A 16,704-nucleotide genomic window follows, 5' to 3' on the forward strand; every position below is an offset into this window, starting at 1 on the left:
AGTATAATGGTAGTACAATAGTAGCATTCAGTACTTTGTAGTGCAGTACTGTAGTACTCTGGGTCTATACTTCTACTATAATGGTAGTACTATAGTAGTATTCAGTACTGTGTAATGCAGTACTGTAGTACTCTGGGTCTAAAAGTACTAGTATAATGGTAATACAATAGTAGCATTCAGTACTGTGTAGTGCAGTACTGTATTACTCTGGGTCTATAGTAGTATTCAGTACTGTGTACTGTAGTACTCTGGGTCTATACTTCTACTATAATGGTAGTACTATAGTAGTATTCAGTACTGTTTAGTGCAGTACTGTAGTACTCTGGGTCTATAGTAGTATTCAGTACTGTGTAGTGCAGTACTGTAGTACTCTGGGTCTATACTTGTACTATAATGGTAGTACTATAGTAGTATACAGTGTTGTGTAGTGCAGTACCACGCTGTGTCCACCAGGGGGAGATGCAGGCTGGGGAGCTGGCCTCCGAGCGGTACTCCTCCCAGACCAGGGAGGCGTCCCTCCAGCTGCTGGAGCGGCAGGTCCACCAGCTCACAGCCAAGATAGCCGACATGGAGGCCCAGGGCCGGGCCAAGCTCCGCTCCGCCGTCGTCGCCCTGGAAACCAAACTCAGAGAGGCTGAGGAGCAGCTGGAGGCAGAGAACAGGTACAGGTGCATGCTGGGAGGTTTAACAGGTGCATGTTGGGAGGTAGAACAGGTACAGGTGCATGCTGGGAGGTTTAACAGGTGCATGTTGGGAGGTAGAACAGGTACAGGTGCATGCTGGGAGATGATGAGATGATGATGATTGTGTGGTGATGATGATGATTATGTGATGATGATGATGATGATGTGATGCCATTGCCCCACTTTTTTTTTTCTCTATCTAAGACATGTATTTATCACATCCTTTTCCATCTAATTTGGATTAATTTGATTATTTACGTTTTTTAGTTTATCTGTTAGCCTAATAAATATGATTTGCTTGTGATTATTGACAGGGGTGGAACTCTTGTACAAGCCCATTGGCCTTCGTTCCCTCCATGCATCGTTAATTTTAATGTGTGCTAAATAAATAAACTAAAATAAACTAAACCAATGATGGTGTGATGATGATGATGATGGTGTGATGATGATGTGATGAGGATGATGGTGTGATGATGATGTGATGAGGATGATGGTGTGATGATGATGATGATGTGATAATGATGATGGTGTGATGATGATGTGATGATGATGATGGTGTGATGGTTTGGTGATGATGATGGTGTGATGATGATGATGGTGTGATGATGATGATGATGGTGTGATGATGATGATGATGATGGTGTGATGATGATGATGATGTGATGAGGATGATGGTGTGATGATGATGATGATGGTGTGATGATGGTGTGATGATGAGGATGATGGTGTGATGATGATGATGATGATGGTGTGGTGGGTGGTGCAGGGAGCGGCAGGCCGGTGCCCGGGTGGTGCGGCAGAAGGACAAGAAGGTGAAGGATCTGACGGTGCAGATGGAGGAGGAGAGGAAGCAGAGCCAGCAGTACAAGGACCAGGTGAGCCCTACTGGTTTACAAGGACAAGGTGAGACCTACTGGTTTATAGGAACCAGATCTACTGGTTCACTAGGACCAGGTGAGACCTACTGGTTTACAAGGACCAGATGAGACCTACTGGTTTACAAGGACCAGGTAAGACCTACTGGTTCACTAGCACAAGGGAGACCTACTGGTTTATAAGGACCAGTTGAGACCTACTGGTTTACAAGGACCAGGTTAGACCTACTGGTTCACTAGCACAAGGGAGACCTACTGGTTTATAAGGACCAGTTGAGACCTACTGGTTTATAGGGACGAGATCTACTGGTTCACATGGACCATGTGAGACCTACTGGTTCACGAGGACCAGGTAAGACCTACTGGTTTACTAGGAACAGGTAAGAGCTATTGGTTTACAAGGACCAGGGAGGACTGGTTTTCTTCCCCCTACTGAGCCTTATAGACCAGGACCTACTGGTTTGGAAGGACATACTGGTCAGTAGAGGTGTGTAGGAGGGTAGGAGGGTAGACGTGGGGTGTGTGTTGGAGTGGAGGTCAACTCTGCGGGACCCTTCAGGTGCAGAAGGCCGGCGTCCGCGTCAAGCAGCTGAAGAGGCAGCTGGAGGAGGCGCTGGAGGAGGCGCAGCGCTCCTCCGCGGCCCGCAGGAGGCTGCAGAGGGAGGTGGAGGAGGCGCAGGAGAACAACGAGGCCCTCAACCAGGAGGTGTCCTCCCTCAGGAGCAAGATCAGGTAACACACACACACACACACACACACACACACACCGATGTGATGAAACACGACCGATGTGATGACCAGGTTTTTTGTCTCTTCCTCCTCCTTTGCAGAAATTTCGATCAGCCTTCCTCTACTCTATTCTAACTCTATCATAGATATACCTGTGAACCTCCTCTACTCTATTCTAGCTCTATCATAGATATACCTGTGAACCTCCTCTACTCTATTCTAGCTCTATCATAGATATACCTGTGAACCTCCTCTACTCTATTCTAGCTCTATCATAGATATAACTGTGAACCTCCTCTACTCTATTCTAGCTCTATCATAGATATACCTGGGAACCTCCTCTACTCTATTCTGGCTCTATCATAGATATACCTGGGAACCTTCTCTACTCTGTCCTGGCTCTATCCAAGATATTCCTTACTTTATCTAGTATACTAATATCTATACTAGACGATCTAGTATAGAAACAGATACAGTAGGATCTGGTTCCTTCCTCCGTCTGCTAGAACCAGAACATCTCACCCTGCCTCCCTCTGCTCCTCCCTCTATCTCTCCCCCTCTCTCCTCTCTCTCTCCTCTCTCTGCTCCTCTCCTCCCTCTATCTCTCCTCTCTGTCTCTCCTCCCTCTCTCTCCTCTCTCTCTCCTCTCTCTGCTCCTCTCTGTCTCTCCTCCCTCTCTTCCCTCCCCTATGCTCCTCTCTCCCTCCTCTTCTCTCTGTCCCTCCTCTCTCTCTCCTCTCTCTGCTCCTCTCCTCCCTCTGCGCCTCCTTCTCCTCTCTCTCTCCTCTCTCCCTCCTCTCCTCCCTCTCTTCTCCCAGGAGAGGGGGGGAGGGGGTGTGGTGTGGAGGGTCCGGTCCTCGGGGTGGTGGAGCAACGGAGGGGACAGACCCCCTGCTGAGGGCCAGGGACCCCCAGCTGAGCTCCAGAGACCCCCAGCTGAGGTCCAGGGACCCCCAGCTGAGCTCCAGAGACCCCCAGCTGAGCTCCAGGGACCCCCAGCTGAGCTCCAGAGACCCCCAGCTGAGCTCCAGAGACCCCCAGCTGAGGGCCAGCGCCCGGGGGTCCGCCGCCGGGCGCTGGGCCACACAGACCTCGGAGGAGGAGCTGATGGAGGAGTCCTCTCACTCCTCTGAAGGCTCCCCCTCCCCCCCGCTCTGCTCCTCCCCAGCACTGCAGGGTCCTGACCAGTAGAGCACACACACACACACACACACACACACACACACACACACACACACACACACACACACACACACACACACACACACACACATACAGAGCTACACACACACACACACACATACAGAGCTACACACACACACACACACACATACAGAGCTACACACACACACAGCTATACCTACACACACACACACACACACACACACACACACACACACACACACACACACACAGCTACACCTACACACACACACTATTACACACACACACACACACACACAGAGCTACACTTACACCCACACACACACACACACACACACACACTCATACACACATTGAGTTTTCTTTGATAAGTTTTAATGTTTTCCTCACTTTTTTGGAGTTCTTTTTTCTCATCGTTTGGCGAAAATATTCTTTATTACAAATGCGAGGGGAGTTGGTCGGAGGTCATCAGAGGAGTCAGGAGCGTCCTCCTCCACCCACCAGGGGGAACTCCGTCACATGACGTCAGTCACATGACCTCCGTCATCCTCTTTATTTATCAATTCATATAGGTCACCTGCCTGGTAACTAGACCGGCAAATTGTGGACCTCAGTCCATAATCAACATTATTTATTCAATCAATATTCAAATAATTTATGAAATAATCCTAAACATAATTATTTCCTAATTTAAAATATTTAAATTGGATTGGAATCATCCAGAGATCATGTTGTTTGTTGTGTGATGTAATAGATATTTATAACAAATGTTATTCACTTGTTCTGTGTGCCTCTGAAGTCCTATAATAATAATAATAAACGCATTAAATTCTAAAGAGTCGGAGCTCACTTTATTGAGTTTAGGAACATGTTTCTGAAAGCAGACAGCGAGACGTGAAACAACGTCAGCAGTGTTCAGTAACGACATTCAAATATTAAACCCAATACATTGTATAGATATGTATATTATATAATAAATAATACAGAAAAAGAGTAAAACCAGTCATAGATGAGTAAACCGCAGTGTTTTCAATGGTCACAAAACACTGAATGGACCAATCAGAGGACAAGGTAATCTACCGCTGGGGCAACACTGGGAGACATCCATTCTGAGGTAAGGATTCATGAGGACATTTCAAGTAAGAGAACTGACCCGTCTACAGATGAGCTGGGGCATCCAGCATCCATTCATCCATTCATCCAGCATCCATTCATCTGTTATCATTCATCCGTCCATGATTGCAGTGAGGTTCATCTTTAGCCTCTATGTTCAGGCTAGTTAGCACAAAAGCTAGTTAGCAGTTTATCAAGCAAAGAGGCTAGCATGTTAGCCAGTGAAAGGCACCACCAGTGAGCTAGTTGCCACCACTACGTCGTACCGCAGCCCACAGTCCACTGGGTTGACAGGCCCCAGTGGGTTCTTCACTGCCGCGTGAACCCAGACGCCTGGATTAGTAACCAGGGTACCACCCCTCGGTAACCTAGGCAACCCCATCCTTATCCTGGGAGAGCTGTCACGTAAACCCTCCAACAGGTGAATCAGTTTGAAGCCTTCTCCAAACGGCAGCTCGTCACCCAGCACAGCCACCCCTGTGCTGGGTGCTCTCCTTCAGGTCCTCCTCGGTTCTCCCCCTGAGGACGGCGCCTCCTGTTGGCCCGGAGGTCTCAGAACGCAGGCGGGGAGGTGAACATCTGGACGCGCTGGCCTGGAACCCAAACTGATCCCTGATCTAAATGGTTCTGTCTGGATTTAGCACTCTGCCCGCCGTTCAGCTGAGTTAAGCCGGTTACAGCAGACTCTAACCAGCCTAACGAGCGTAGGTAATCCTCCGCTGGTTAACCACCGGAACCTGGTTACCCGGACGGAGGCTCACAACCAAACCACAACCAAACAGCAACATCATAAATAAATGTTATATAAATATATAATAATATAAATATATGTAATATATGTGTCAGATAATAAATATGTGTAATAAATATGTCATATGTATATTGAATTAAAACAATCTCCTGTTTCAGAAGGTTTTCCATAACCTATATATTATATATATAATATAACCCTTATAATAACCCTTCAACACCCTCATCCACTCTCTCCTCTCCTCTCTGCTCTCTCCTTTCCTCTCTCCTCTCTCCTATCCTCTCCTCTCCTCGCTCCTCCTCTCTCCTTTCCTCTCTCCTCTCTCCTATCCTCTCCCCTCCTCTTCACTCCTCCCCTCGGTCGGTGTGTTGTGTGTCTGCTGGTGGTGTTGTAGGTTGGTGCGGCTGTATGGCTGCTGGTGTTGTGGCTGGTGTTTCGGGTGTGGGTGGGGGTGTAATGGGTGGGGGTGTGGTGGTGGTGGTGGTGAGGCGCGGGTGCAGCAGGAAGGCGAGGGCCAGTCCGGCGGTGCCATCTCCGTCCTGGCGGGAGAAGCAGAGGAAGCAGGCCCACAGGAAGGCACATCCACCCATGAAGACGGTCCGCAGGTGGAGCGGCACCAGCAGGAAGTTCAGGAACTGGAGGAGGAAGGGCACCATGGCACCCTGGTTACTACGGTAACCAGCCTACCTCACCATCACACCCTGGTTACTACGGTAACTGGCCTACGGTAAATAGCCTAATGGTAATACTGAAACTAGTCTACCTCACCGTAACATGTTGGTTACTACGGTAACTAGCCTACCTCCCCATCACACTCTGGTTACTACGGTAACTAGCCTACCTCACCATCACACTCTGGTTACTACGGTAACCAGCCCACCTCACCATCACACCCTGGTTACTACGGTAACCAGCCCTCCTCACCATCACACTCTGGTTACTACGGTAACCAGCCCACCTCACCATCACACTCTGGGTACTACGGTAACCAGCCTACCTCACAATCACACTCTGGTTACTACGGTAACTAGCCTACCTCACCGTAGCATGTTGGTTAACACTGTAACTAGCCTACCTAACCATACCTACTGGACTACAAAGAGGTTTGGTAGATATGTATATGCACACAGACACACACATACACACACACAAACACATACGAACGCACACAAATACACACGCACAGACACACATATACACACACATACGCACACACACAAACATACACACATACACACACGCACGCACACACACAGACACACACACACACGTGTCCTACCTGCATGAAGGGCCAGTACAGGAGTCCTGTCTGGGGGGGAGAGGTCAGGAGGGATATTATATTGTTACACATTACACATTATAATATTATAGATTATAGTGTGTGTGACATATATGATCCTATATAAAGTGTGTGTGTGTCTGTGATATATATATGATAATTTATAACGTGTGTGTGTGCAATATATATTATCATATATAACGTGTGTGTGATATATATAATGTATATGTGTGTCATATATACACTGATGTATAATTACCTTCCACGTGTTGAAGAATTTATCCCTCCAGTCCTCAAACACGTCCTCTTTGCCCTCCAGAAAGCTCACCCCTAAAGGGGCAGGGGGGGGGGGTCAGAGGTCAGGGGTCAGAGGTCAGACAGACAGGTGCTGCTCTGTTAAACACTCGGGTTACACTCTAAATCTGGCCCAGGACCAACGTCCAACAGAAGGCGGCACAAGGCTTAATATATATATATATATATATATATATATATATATATATATATATATATATATATATATATATATATATATATATATATATATATATATATGTATATATATATATTATAATGTCCATCCTGTGAGGCTGATATGAGGCCTTTCTATTTTCCTTCTCATTCGTCCAGTGGGCTCACAGTAAAGTTACAGCAGGCTTACAGTAGGGTTTTGTGTAACAGAGTGACAGTCTTGGGGTCCCCCTCGCCGCGGCTCCGTGTAACGGTCCGCGCTCATTAACCGTGTAACGTGTAACGGTCTTTCCTTACCGGTGTAGAAGACACTGGTTGCCAACGGCGACGCGAAGCTCTGGTCCAGCAGCAGTTTGCGCATGAGCATACCGGTGGACCTCCCGGGGAAGCGGCGCTCCAGCGCGCGCAGCCAGCAGTAGTTAAAGTTCCCGTGGAAAGTGAGCGCGACGATTGCCACGTTGCGCGTGTGCTTCCAGTCCATATGCTCCTTCTGCGCGATGAACTGGTGCGCGAGGTCCCCGCCCGCGAACAGTGCGCCGTAGAGCGTGACGTTGGCCAGCCAAGGGAACCGCTTGGCCGCCTCCTTCAGCAGCGCGCGCCTCATGGTAACCGGCTCACCTCACCTCTCCTCTCCTCTCCTCTCCTCTCCTCTCCTCTCCTCTCTTTCCGCTCGAGGACTCTCGGTAGTGACCTTGATCAACACCTCGGCATGACGTCACAGAAACCACCGGGGGAAACTCGCGCTCATCACCGGCCCTGGGGCGCGGATCCCGGAGAGATTAAAGGAGCGCGAGGCCTCAATTCTCCGTTAATCGAGAATAATCCAGACGTTGATCATGACCTCTGACCCCTGGGACCGACTCGCGCTCTGAGTTCCTCCGGGCGTCCCGCGGAGTCCTCCTCTTCAAGCGCACTGAGGAGGCGTTATGAGAGGAAGGTGACACCGGCGAGTCCACGGAGGCGTTGGAGTCACGTGACGCCGAGCGCTAATCTGCGCCCCTGTCTCGCGCGGGCCAGATTGGCGCCGTGTCCCGAGCTGCTCTACTAATCTCAGCAGTTGATTGGCTCCCGGGCCGCCCCGTGTGCTGTCCATTCTGTGACGCTCGAGCCAAGGGTGAAACTATGAGGACTCATCCGTTCATTTCTTTTTCATTCGTTTATGAATTCACAAATTACGTCACGCGCGTGAAAACTCCCCGAACTCCAAGTAGAAGAGGTCGATATAACCTCACAGTTTAAGATCAAATTAAAAATAACCCTTAATTAATCCTAGACGTGTACCGGACGGCAGGCAGAATGTTCACGACAGTTATATAAATAAATAGTTATATATTTAATTATATATTTATCCTTATATATATAGTTATATTTATATTTATATATATAGTTATATATATAGTTGTATAAATAGTTATATAATGTGTAGTAGTTTGCTTGATGTTGTTAATGTTAGTTTATAGGAGGCCTAATCCAAAGTCACCTTCGCGCCACTTAAGAGAGTCGCGCAGTTCCTTGAGCGGCCGCAGGGGGGCGCGATTTCCCAACGGATGAGCTCAGCTCTGTAGCGGTGGCATTACGCATGCGCTTGAGGGCGGAAGTTATTGTTTGTGGACCATGTATTATTTCTGGACTATATTTTCTATCATATTTCCATTTTATGGAATATTCCATTGCATATTTTTTATCCTAATGTGTGTCTAGCTACCTATTATGGTTCAACTCTATAATAACTAACTGTAACTGAATCTTTTGGATGACTAAACCGGGGATTGAGGGCGGGGTCCTAAGGCCCATCTCTTAATGCCATTGGCTGGTGAAGCATTCGATCAAACATGGTGCTCATCTCGCATGCCTGATTGGACACTTCTCACTGAACGTCTCTGAAATGTAATTTTTGGAATTGTGCAAAAAAGAAAAGTCTAGCTGCAGGTCTGGGTGGTGGCTGTGTTGGTATGGTCCTCAGCGAGCCGTCCTGGAAGGTACGGACTATTACACATATATTAACTATTATCTAATCCCTGCCCGTCAGAGTGAACAGTGTTTAGTGTGTATGTTATTGTGTATGTATGTGTGTGTGTCTTGTGTGCGTGTGTGTGTGTGTGTGTGTGTGCCTCGTTTTAAGCCCAGATGGCGGAGTTTCGAAACCGAGATAATAAATAAACAGTAGACGATACAGTATAGATTATAGACTATAATATACATGTATAGTGACCCTTTGGATCCCAGCTGAGTTGTCCTAGATGGTATAATAGAGTTTAGGTAACTGTATTTTATACAGTAGCTGTTGAGTGGATGTGGGGACAATTCATGAACTATTCCAAAACACGGAAGTTAGTTTGCCTTCCGCTAGTATCAACATGTCAGTCTGTCTGTCTGTCTCTCTGTCTGTCTGTTTCTCTGTCTGTCTGTCTGTCTGTCTGTCTGTGGCTTTGTGCTGTTGTGTTGCAGAATAATGATGTAATGACAGCTGTGTATAGTGGATACCTTTCATGATATTGTCTCCTTGCATCAGTGCCCAGCCCAGTTCTAAAATAAAGCCCCCCCCCCCAAAAAAAAAACCCGTCGCAGCAGATGTCCTGTTAGGGTTGATAATGAAACGCTTCAGCACAACAGCACATGTGGACGGTCCTGTTAACTATGCTTCCAGGGCCGTAGTTATGTTAACTAAGGTCTGAACACTAGCCTCTAACTGTAATTCACCCACAACTAACCTCTAACAGTAATTTACTCACCACTGACTTCTAACAGTAACTCACCCACCACCACTAACAGTAACTAACAGTGCCAAAGTATTCCTGTAAAAAATAAAAAAATAAACTTTTTTTTTCATGTGTGGGTCGCGACCCAGTCTTTGGGAAAGACTGTTCTAGTGGAGGCTAAGAGTGTGTGTGTGTGTGTGTGTGTTAGTGTGCGTCTGTGTGAGTCAGGATGGAGGGCGATGCGATGCGCCAGGAGGCGAAGGAGAGCATCGAGGCGGCTCAGAACTACCGGGGAGAACTGCAGCTGAGACTCAGCGGCCTCAAACAGGCCTGCACACAGGTGACCTCTGACCCTCACCCTGACCTCTGACCCTAACCCTGCACACAGGTGACCTCTGACCCTCACCCTGACCTCTGACCCTCACCCTGACCTCTGACCCTCACCCTGCACACAGGTGACCTCTGACCCTCACCCTGACCTCTGACCCTCACCCTGCACACAGGTGACCTCTGACCCTGACCTCTGACCCTCACCCTGACGTCTGACCCAGACCTCTGACCCTTAGCCTTCACACAGGTCACCTCTGACCCTAACCCTGCACATATGTGACGGATAGATACTTACCTGATGATAATGATGATAACTCACGTATGATAATGATGATAACTCACCGTATGATAATGATGATAACTCAAGTATGATAATGATGATAACTCACCGTATGATAATGATAACTCACCGTATGATAATGATAACTCACCGTATGATAATGATAACTCACCGTATGATAAGGACAACTCAAAGTATGATAATGATGATAACTCGTGTATTGTAATGGTATCTCACCGCATGATAATGATAACTCACTTATGATAATGACGCTGCCAACAGGTGCGTGGCAGCTCCAGCCAGGCACGCGACGCCCTCCGCAGGCACTTCTCTGAGCTGCAGGCGGCGGCGGCACGCCTCCTAGCCGCCCGATTGGCCCAGCTGGTGGCCCAGGTCGACGCCCTAGAGGAGCAGAGTCTCCGCCCCCTCACCGCCTGTCAGACCCTCATCCTGCAGGGGGTGGGGCAGGCCGACCAGCTGCTCAGAGAGGGTGGGGCCAACAGTCACTCAAACAGACAAACAACAAGTACAACAAACAAGCACTGTCTCAAACCATCGAACAACCAATCAAACAGCACCCCCCCCCCCCTCCCTGTGTTTAGGGGAGGCTGCTCTACGCTGTGATGTAGAGGAAGACGGGCTGGGGAGCTTCAACCAGAAGGCTCTGAACATACACCTGGACAGGTAACATAGTGCTATACACCTGGACAGGTAACATAGTGCTATACACCTGGACAGGTAACATAGTGCTATACACCTGGACAGGTAACTAAGTGCTATACATCTGGACAGGTAACATAGTGCTATACACCTGGACAGGTAACATAGTGCTATACACCTGGACAGGTAACTAAGTGCTATACATCTGGACAGGTAACATAGTGCTATACACCTGGACAGGTAACATAGTGCTATACACCTGGACAGGTAACATAGTAATTATTGCATAGTAACATCTGTCTGTCTGTAATTTTGTCATGTGTATCAGGTAGAGTGTATATAATGAACAGTGTCTCTAACGTGGTCTCCTGTCTCCCCTGTGTCTCTCCTGTCTCTCTAATGTGGTCTCCTGTCTCTCTGACGTGGTCTCCTGTCTCTCTGACGTGGTCTCCTGTCTCTCTGACGTGGTCTCCTGTCTCTCCTGTCTCTAACGTGGTCTCCTGTCTCTCTGATGTGGTCTCCTGTCTCCCCTGTGTCTCTCCTGTCTCTCTAACGTGGTCTCCTGTCTCTCTGACGTGGTCTCCTGTCTCTCTGACATGCTCTCCTGTCTCTCTAACGTGTTCTCCTGTCCCTCTAATGTGTTCTCCTGTCTCTCTGACATGCAGCCTCCTGGAGGTCCTGGCCCTGGTGGACGTGGCCTGTGTCTCTCCTGTCTCTCTGACGTGCTCTCCGGTCTCTCTGCAGCCTCCTCGAGGTCCCGGCCCTGGTGGACGTGGCCTGTGTCTCGGCCCAGCTGGACGACTCGGTCCTGGAGGTCCTGAAGGAGATGGTGGTCCGCCACGGGTCGGTCTCCTCCCACCCCCCCGTCCAGATCATGGAGCTCCAGGAGAGACCGGGGGCCATGCTGGTCCGCTGGGCCAAGGTGGGTCCAGATATAGGAGAGACCAGAGGTCTCTGGGCCAAGGTGGGGCTAGACATAGGAGAGACCAGAGGAGACACCTGGGACTAACACTGACACTAACAAGACTCAGGACAGGTTGTTCCACCCTGACCCGGTTTACCGGGAGCAGGGGGCATTAAGGGGAGCAGGCTTTAAGGGGAGCTGGTTTAAGGGGAGCAGGCTTTAAGGGGAGCTGGTTTAAGGGGAGCTGGTGGGAGGGGAGGAGGTCTAACAGCAGGGTGGCGTCTGTCCGTGTCCAGGTGGACGAGGACTTCTCGGCGGTGGACTACCGTCTGCAGTACCGGCGGGCCGCGGGGGGCGGAGCTTATGAGGACGCGTACGTGGGCGGGGACTGTGAGGTGGTGGTGGTGCACCTGGACCCCCAGACGGAGCATCTGTTCCGGGTCAGCGCCCGCGGGGACGGAGGGTCCTCCTGGAGCCCCTGGAGCGTCCCCGTGGCCGGCTCCACCTCCCTGGCCCCCCACGGTGAGGAAAACCAGCGCACCTCAGGTGTGCTGAGGCACATTAATTTAAATACACGTTCACCTGCCCTCATTTACATACATGTTGACCTGCACTCATTTACATATGTGGTTATTCAGATACATGTTTTCATACACGTCACAATAGCATGTACGTTGATAACATGTCTGTTCATCGCATTAACATGTATCCATTAACATGTATTTGCATCACATTAACATTGACGTTCATACCATGTATGTTCGTCTCATTGACATGCGTGTTCATGAGCATGTATGTTAACGTTAACATGCGGCTGTGTGCAGAGTGGAGTCCGGGGACGGAGGGCTTCATCCTGAGCAGCCGGAGGAACATCGCCATGCGCTGTGACTCCGCCCCCTCAGGCGGCCCCGTGCTCTACTCCAACGGCGCCACCTACTGCCCCGGGCAGACCCTCACCTTCAAGTGAGCACGCACGCACGCATACACACGCACGCACATACACAAACACGCACACACACACATGCAAGCACACGCACGCACATACACAAACACGCACGCACACACATAAACACGCACGCACGCACGCATGCACGCACATACACAAACACACACGCACGCACACACATACACGCACGCACATACACAAACACACACGCACACACATACACAACCACGCACGCACATACATACACGCATGCACGCACATACACTAACGCACACGCACGCACACAAACACAAGCACGCACGCACACGCATACAGGCACGCACACAAACACACTTTATTTGTGTGTGTTTTGCGACATTAATTGTGTGTGTGTGCGTGTGTGTGTGCGTGTGTGTGTGCGTGTGCGTGTGTGTAGGGTTTCTGCAGTTGGTCAGGCTGACAACAGGGACGGTCTAGGAGTGTGTGTGGAGAGAGAGAGCGGGCAAGAGACTCTCCAGAGAGACCAGGCGGTCTGCATCTCCACCAAAGGTACAAAACTACCAGTTAACCATACCAGTAAAACTACCAGTTCAACGACAAGTTAACCATACCAGTTAAAATATCATTTCAACTACCAGTTAACCATTCCAGTAAAACTACCAGTTCAACGACAAGTTAACCATACCAGTTAAAATATCAGTTCAACTACCAGTTAACCATACCAGTGAAACTACCAGTTAACCATACCAGTGAAACTACCAGTTAACCATACCAGTCAAACTACCAGTTAACCATACCAGTAAAACTACCAGTTAACCATACCAGTAAAACTACCAGTTAACCATACCAGTCAAACTACCAGTTAACCATACCAGTCAAACTACCAGTCAAAGACCCGTGAAGATCCCAGTGCTCTCCTCCAGGAGCTGTGTTCGTCAATGGGAAGGAGATGACCAATCGGCTGCCAGCGTTGGCCCTGGGTTCAGCCGTGACCTTCGACATGGAAGTGGTCGCTCTGTTTCCTGCCGGCAGCAGCAACCCGAGCGAGGGCGGGGCCAACGTCAAACTCAGGGTGACGATTGGCTGCGGCAGCCGGGAGGTGGTGTTTGATTGGCTGCTGGAGACGGCGGTGGACGGCCTGCTGTTCGGCTGCTGCTTCGCTCACACTGGCTGGAAGGTCCTGGTGTTCTGAGCCCTGACCCCGGGCTGGCTGTTACGATGCTCTGGTTTCTGTTACTCTGCCCGGCTCCATCGTTTAAGGGGCTCCTTGTTTACATCCGGTTCTCTATGGCCAAACCCCCCCGCTCACTGTGAAAGACCCCCAAGTATTAGCCCCCCCTCCCCCTCTTAGTGACATCCTGTCAGTATTCACTTACTGTAGCCGTCTCTGTTCAGAAGTCTGTTTTACACTTTTATATCGTAGCTGTCGTTTGGTCGAAACATACGAACCGTTTTGCTCAGACTATTCATGTCTCCCACAGCAGGGTGACAGGAAGTGAGTGACCACAAACAGGAAGTACGTACCAACGGTGGTTTAGCTTCCTATGTGTTATGTGTTGCTGGTTGGTATGTGTGTGTAGATGGTACTACAGTCTGAACCAGCATCACCTCCAATAAAACTCACCAACCTTTGCTTTTTGCCTTTTTTATTTATTAACAATTCATCATTAAGCAACGTTTATTTTAATTAAATGTATTTTAGTTTGAAGATAAAAAGCCAGTTGTCATTTGAATGCAGTTTTCACACTATTTAAGCTCCATCACTGAGCTGATCACACCATAATAATAATCATTGTTTGTTAAACCATATTTCCCTCAGGAACCTCATCCATACATGTACACACGCTGACAGAACAGCAATTAAGTAATGAGTTATAAAGACTAGCCAACATAAAAGTCCCTTTATCCCCAGAATCCTCTGCAGAGACAGACCCAGCAGGTACAAAGAAATACATTCAAATCAGGAGACCAGGGTTCAACAATAACAGATGTTGATGAATGAGGATGAGGAGGGTACCACAGGGTTAGGTTTTGATAGTTGATGATAATCGAGGATAAGGAGGGTACCACAGGATTAAGCTCTTCTAGTCCAGGTTAGGACCTCAACTACGAGGGGTTAGCATGGTGACCAACCATTCCTGGTTGTTCCATTCAGACCATGTGACTAGAGGTCCAGGCATGATGCAGTTTGGAGGTCTCAGGTTCCCCCACCACAGCTGGTGACGTAATCGTCTACCTCCTGTTCCACGGAGGTCCTCCCAGATCATCGAGAGGAGACGTCTCCTGTAATGTCACAGCTGGTCCCCATTTGTCCTAATTCCACAAGTCTCCTTAATCACACTGCTGCTCGAAGCTCTCCTTCACCTCTGGAGCCGCAGTGAGCCAGAGAACCCATCTGGAGGTGGAGCAGGGCTCCCTCAGGTGGACCTCCGGCCTCCAGGCCGCGGGTCAGTGGTTCCCGAGCAGGACCAGAGCTCCTGGTCCCTGGGGGTCAGCGTTTCCTGAGCAGGACGTAGCCCAGCAGCAGGACCAGGCCGGTGGACAGCCCGGCGATGAGCAGCTGGTGGAGGGAGAGGAGGTCCTCCAGCGCGTGGATCCTCTCCTCCATGGCGCTGGTCTTGAAGTAGTCGTACACACCGGCGGTGATGCTCCACACGGCCCACACCGCGTCCACCAGCAGGGGCATGGCGCTGCTGGAGAGACAGAGAGACCAGGAGAGACCAGACTCAGACCACCAGGGGCATGGCACTGCTGAAGAGACCGGAGAGAGACCAGACCAGACTCAGACCCCCAGGATCAGAAGATAAGGGGACACACACAAAGACGTTGGGTGTGTTTTGGTGCAGAAATACAGGAAACCAAAATACTAAGAACCAGTGCAGTGACATAAGGTACAGTCTGCTTCCTTTAGTGAATATAGCCTCCAGTTATTAAGTAACTTCTCCAATATGGATCCTTTGTTGGTCCTCAGCCCCATTGTTTTTGTATAAAGGTGTGTGCTTCTAAATGAAGAATGTCACGTGAGGTTATCATTCTAGAGGAGCAGCGCGAGTGGCAGGACGTTTAACCGGACAGAATTCACCTCCCTGATTTAATAATGTGGTTGCCCTCCTCAAACTTAAAAATGATGACAAAACCATCTGCTCTGAAAAAAATACATTGTTGCATTACTTACTGAAGAACATTACTTGTCTTATAGTCTACCCGGAAGACTACTTCTCTATGTTAGCTATATATATATATATATATATATATATATATATATATATATATATATATATATACGAACAGTGGCTGGGTCAATAGAGGGCGCTAGGGCGCCGCCCCTCCGTGAAATATTCACTTGAATATATCTGCCAACTATTAATCAACTATTATCAATACGAAATAAATCAACAAAATTACATAGCGTTTATCCTCGTTTAATTGTGTGATATACTTGTCACTGCCAGCAACCATTTAAATGCGTCTGAACGTCAATGATTTGGGCTAGGCTAGTTATTGGTCATTCGTTATAAAGCCCTCCTCCAAGTCAGGGGCGCCGCCACGTTGAAGTCAATGTAAGCTCGCTAACTTTTTGCTGTCCATCAAGCAGACAGCTTTTCAGTGGCGCAAGAAAATTCGCCCTCGGGTCACACCAGTGTGCACCCCAGGCCAATGGTATCGCGAGTTGTAAGCACTTTCCACCCATTTCAGTAGCGGAATCGGACTCCCCAAGCAATGTTATCCTTAAAAGGAGCAAGTAAGTTACATATTAATTTAGACTTTCGGCCTGTAGCATATAAACAAAATGAAGCAACTGTCCCATATTTCTAACTGCATTTGAAGTAGGCATTGAGAC

General features: G+C 48.9%; 3 protein-coding genes across 4 annotated transcripts in view; 2 read left to right on the plus strand and 1 right to left on the minus strand.

The window, feature by feature from the left end:
• The window catches only part of LOC307082589 (uncharacterized protein), a gene marked incomplete at both ends in the record, with an annotated part of 29,119 nt that extends 23,946 nt beyond the window's left edge, over positions 1-5,173 (plus strand). Inside the window, 5 exons of the mRNA XM_079746207.1 lie at positions 454-662; positions 1,450-1,558; positions 2,118-2,290; positions 3,106-3,402; positions 5,065-5,173. Coding sequence (XP_079602333.1) covers positions 454-662; positions 1,450-1,558; positions 2,118-2,290; positions 3,106-3,402; positions 5,065-5,173 — 897 coding nt within the window. The remainder of the gene's footprint in view (positions 1-453; positions 663-1,449; positions 1,559-2,117; positions 2,291-3,105; positions 3,403-5,064) is intronic.
• A 486-nt stretch (positions 5,174-5,659) lies between these two features.
• LOC307083349 (mpv17-like protein) lies at positions 5,660-7,669 on the minus strand (the record flags this gene model as incomplete). The annotated part of the gene is made up of 4 exons (XM_079747202.1): positions 5,660-5,950; positions 6,595-6,624; positions 6,854-6,924; positions 7,363-7,669. 4 exons carry the CDS (start codon positions 7,667-7,669, stop codon positions 5,660-5,662), a joined length of 699 nt encoding a protein of 232 aa, XP_079603328.1.
• Positions 7,670-8,933: 1,264 nt separating this feature from the next.
• On the plus strand, positions 8,934-14,495 carry crlf3 (cytokine receptor-like factor 3). Of its 2 annotated transcripts, none has more exons than XM_079745756.1 (9): positions 8,934-9,044; positions 9,973-10,104; positions 10,657-10,864; positions 10,977-11,058; positions 11,779-11,956; positions 12,235-12,460; positions 12,763-12,901; positions 13,300-13,412; positions 13,787-14,495. In XM_079745756.1, exons 2-9 carry the CDS (start codon positions 9,994-9,996, stop codon positions 14,053-14,055), a joined length of 1,326 nt encoding a protein of 441 aa, XP_079601882.1. In that variant the 5' UTR covers positions 8,934-9,044; positions 9,973-9,993; the 3' UTR covers positions 14,056-14,495. The 2 variants fall into 2 exon arrangements, with proteins under 2 accessions (XP_079601882.1, XP_079601883.1); XM_079745757.1 differs by having other exon boundaries at positions 8,973-9,044; positions 9,914-10,104.
• The last annotated feature ends 2,209 nt before the right edge of the window (positions 14,496-16,704 follow it).

Source organism: Pollachius pollachius, assembly GCF_949987615.1.
Source record: "Pollachius pollachius genome assembly, chromosome: 11".
Lineage (NCBI taxonomy): Eukaryota > Metazoa > Chordata > Actinopteri > Gadiformes > Gadidae > Pollachius > Pollachius pollachius.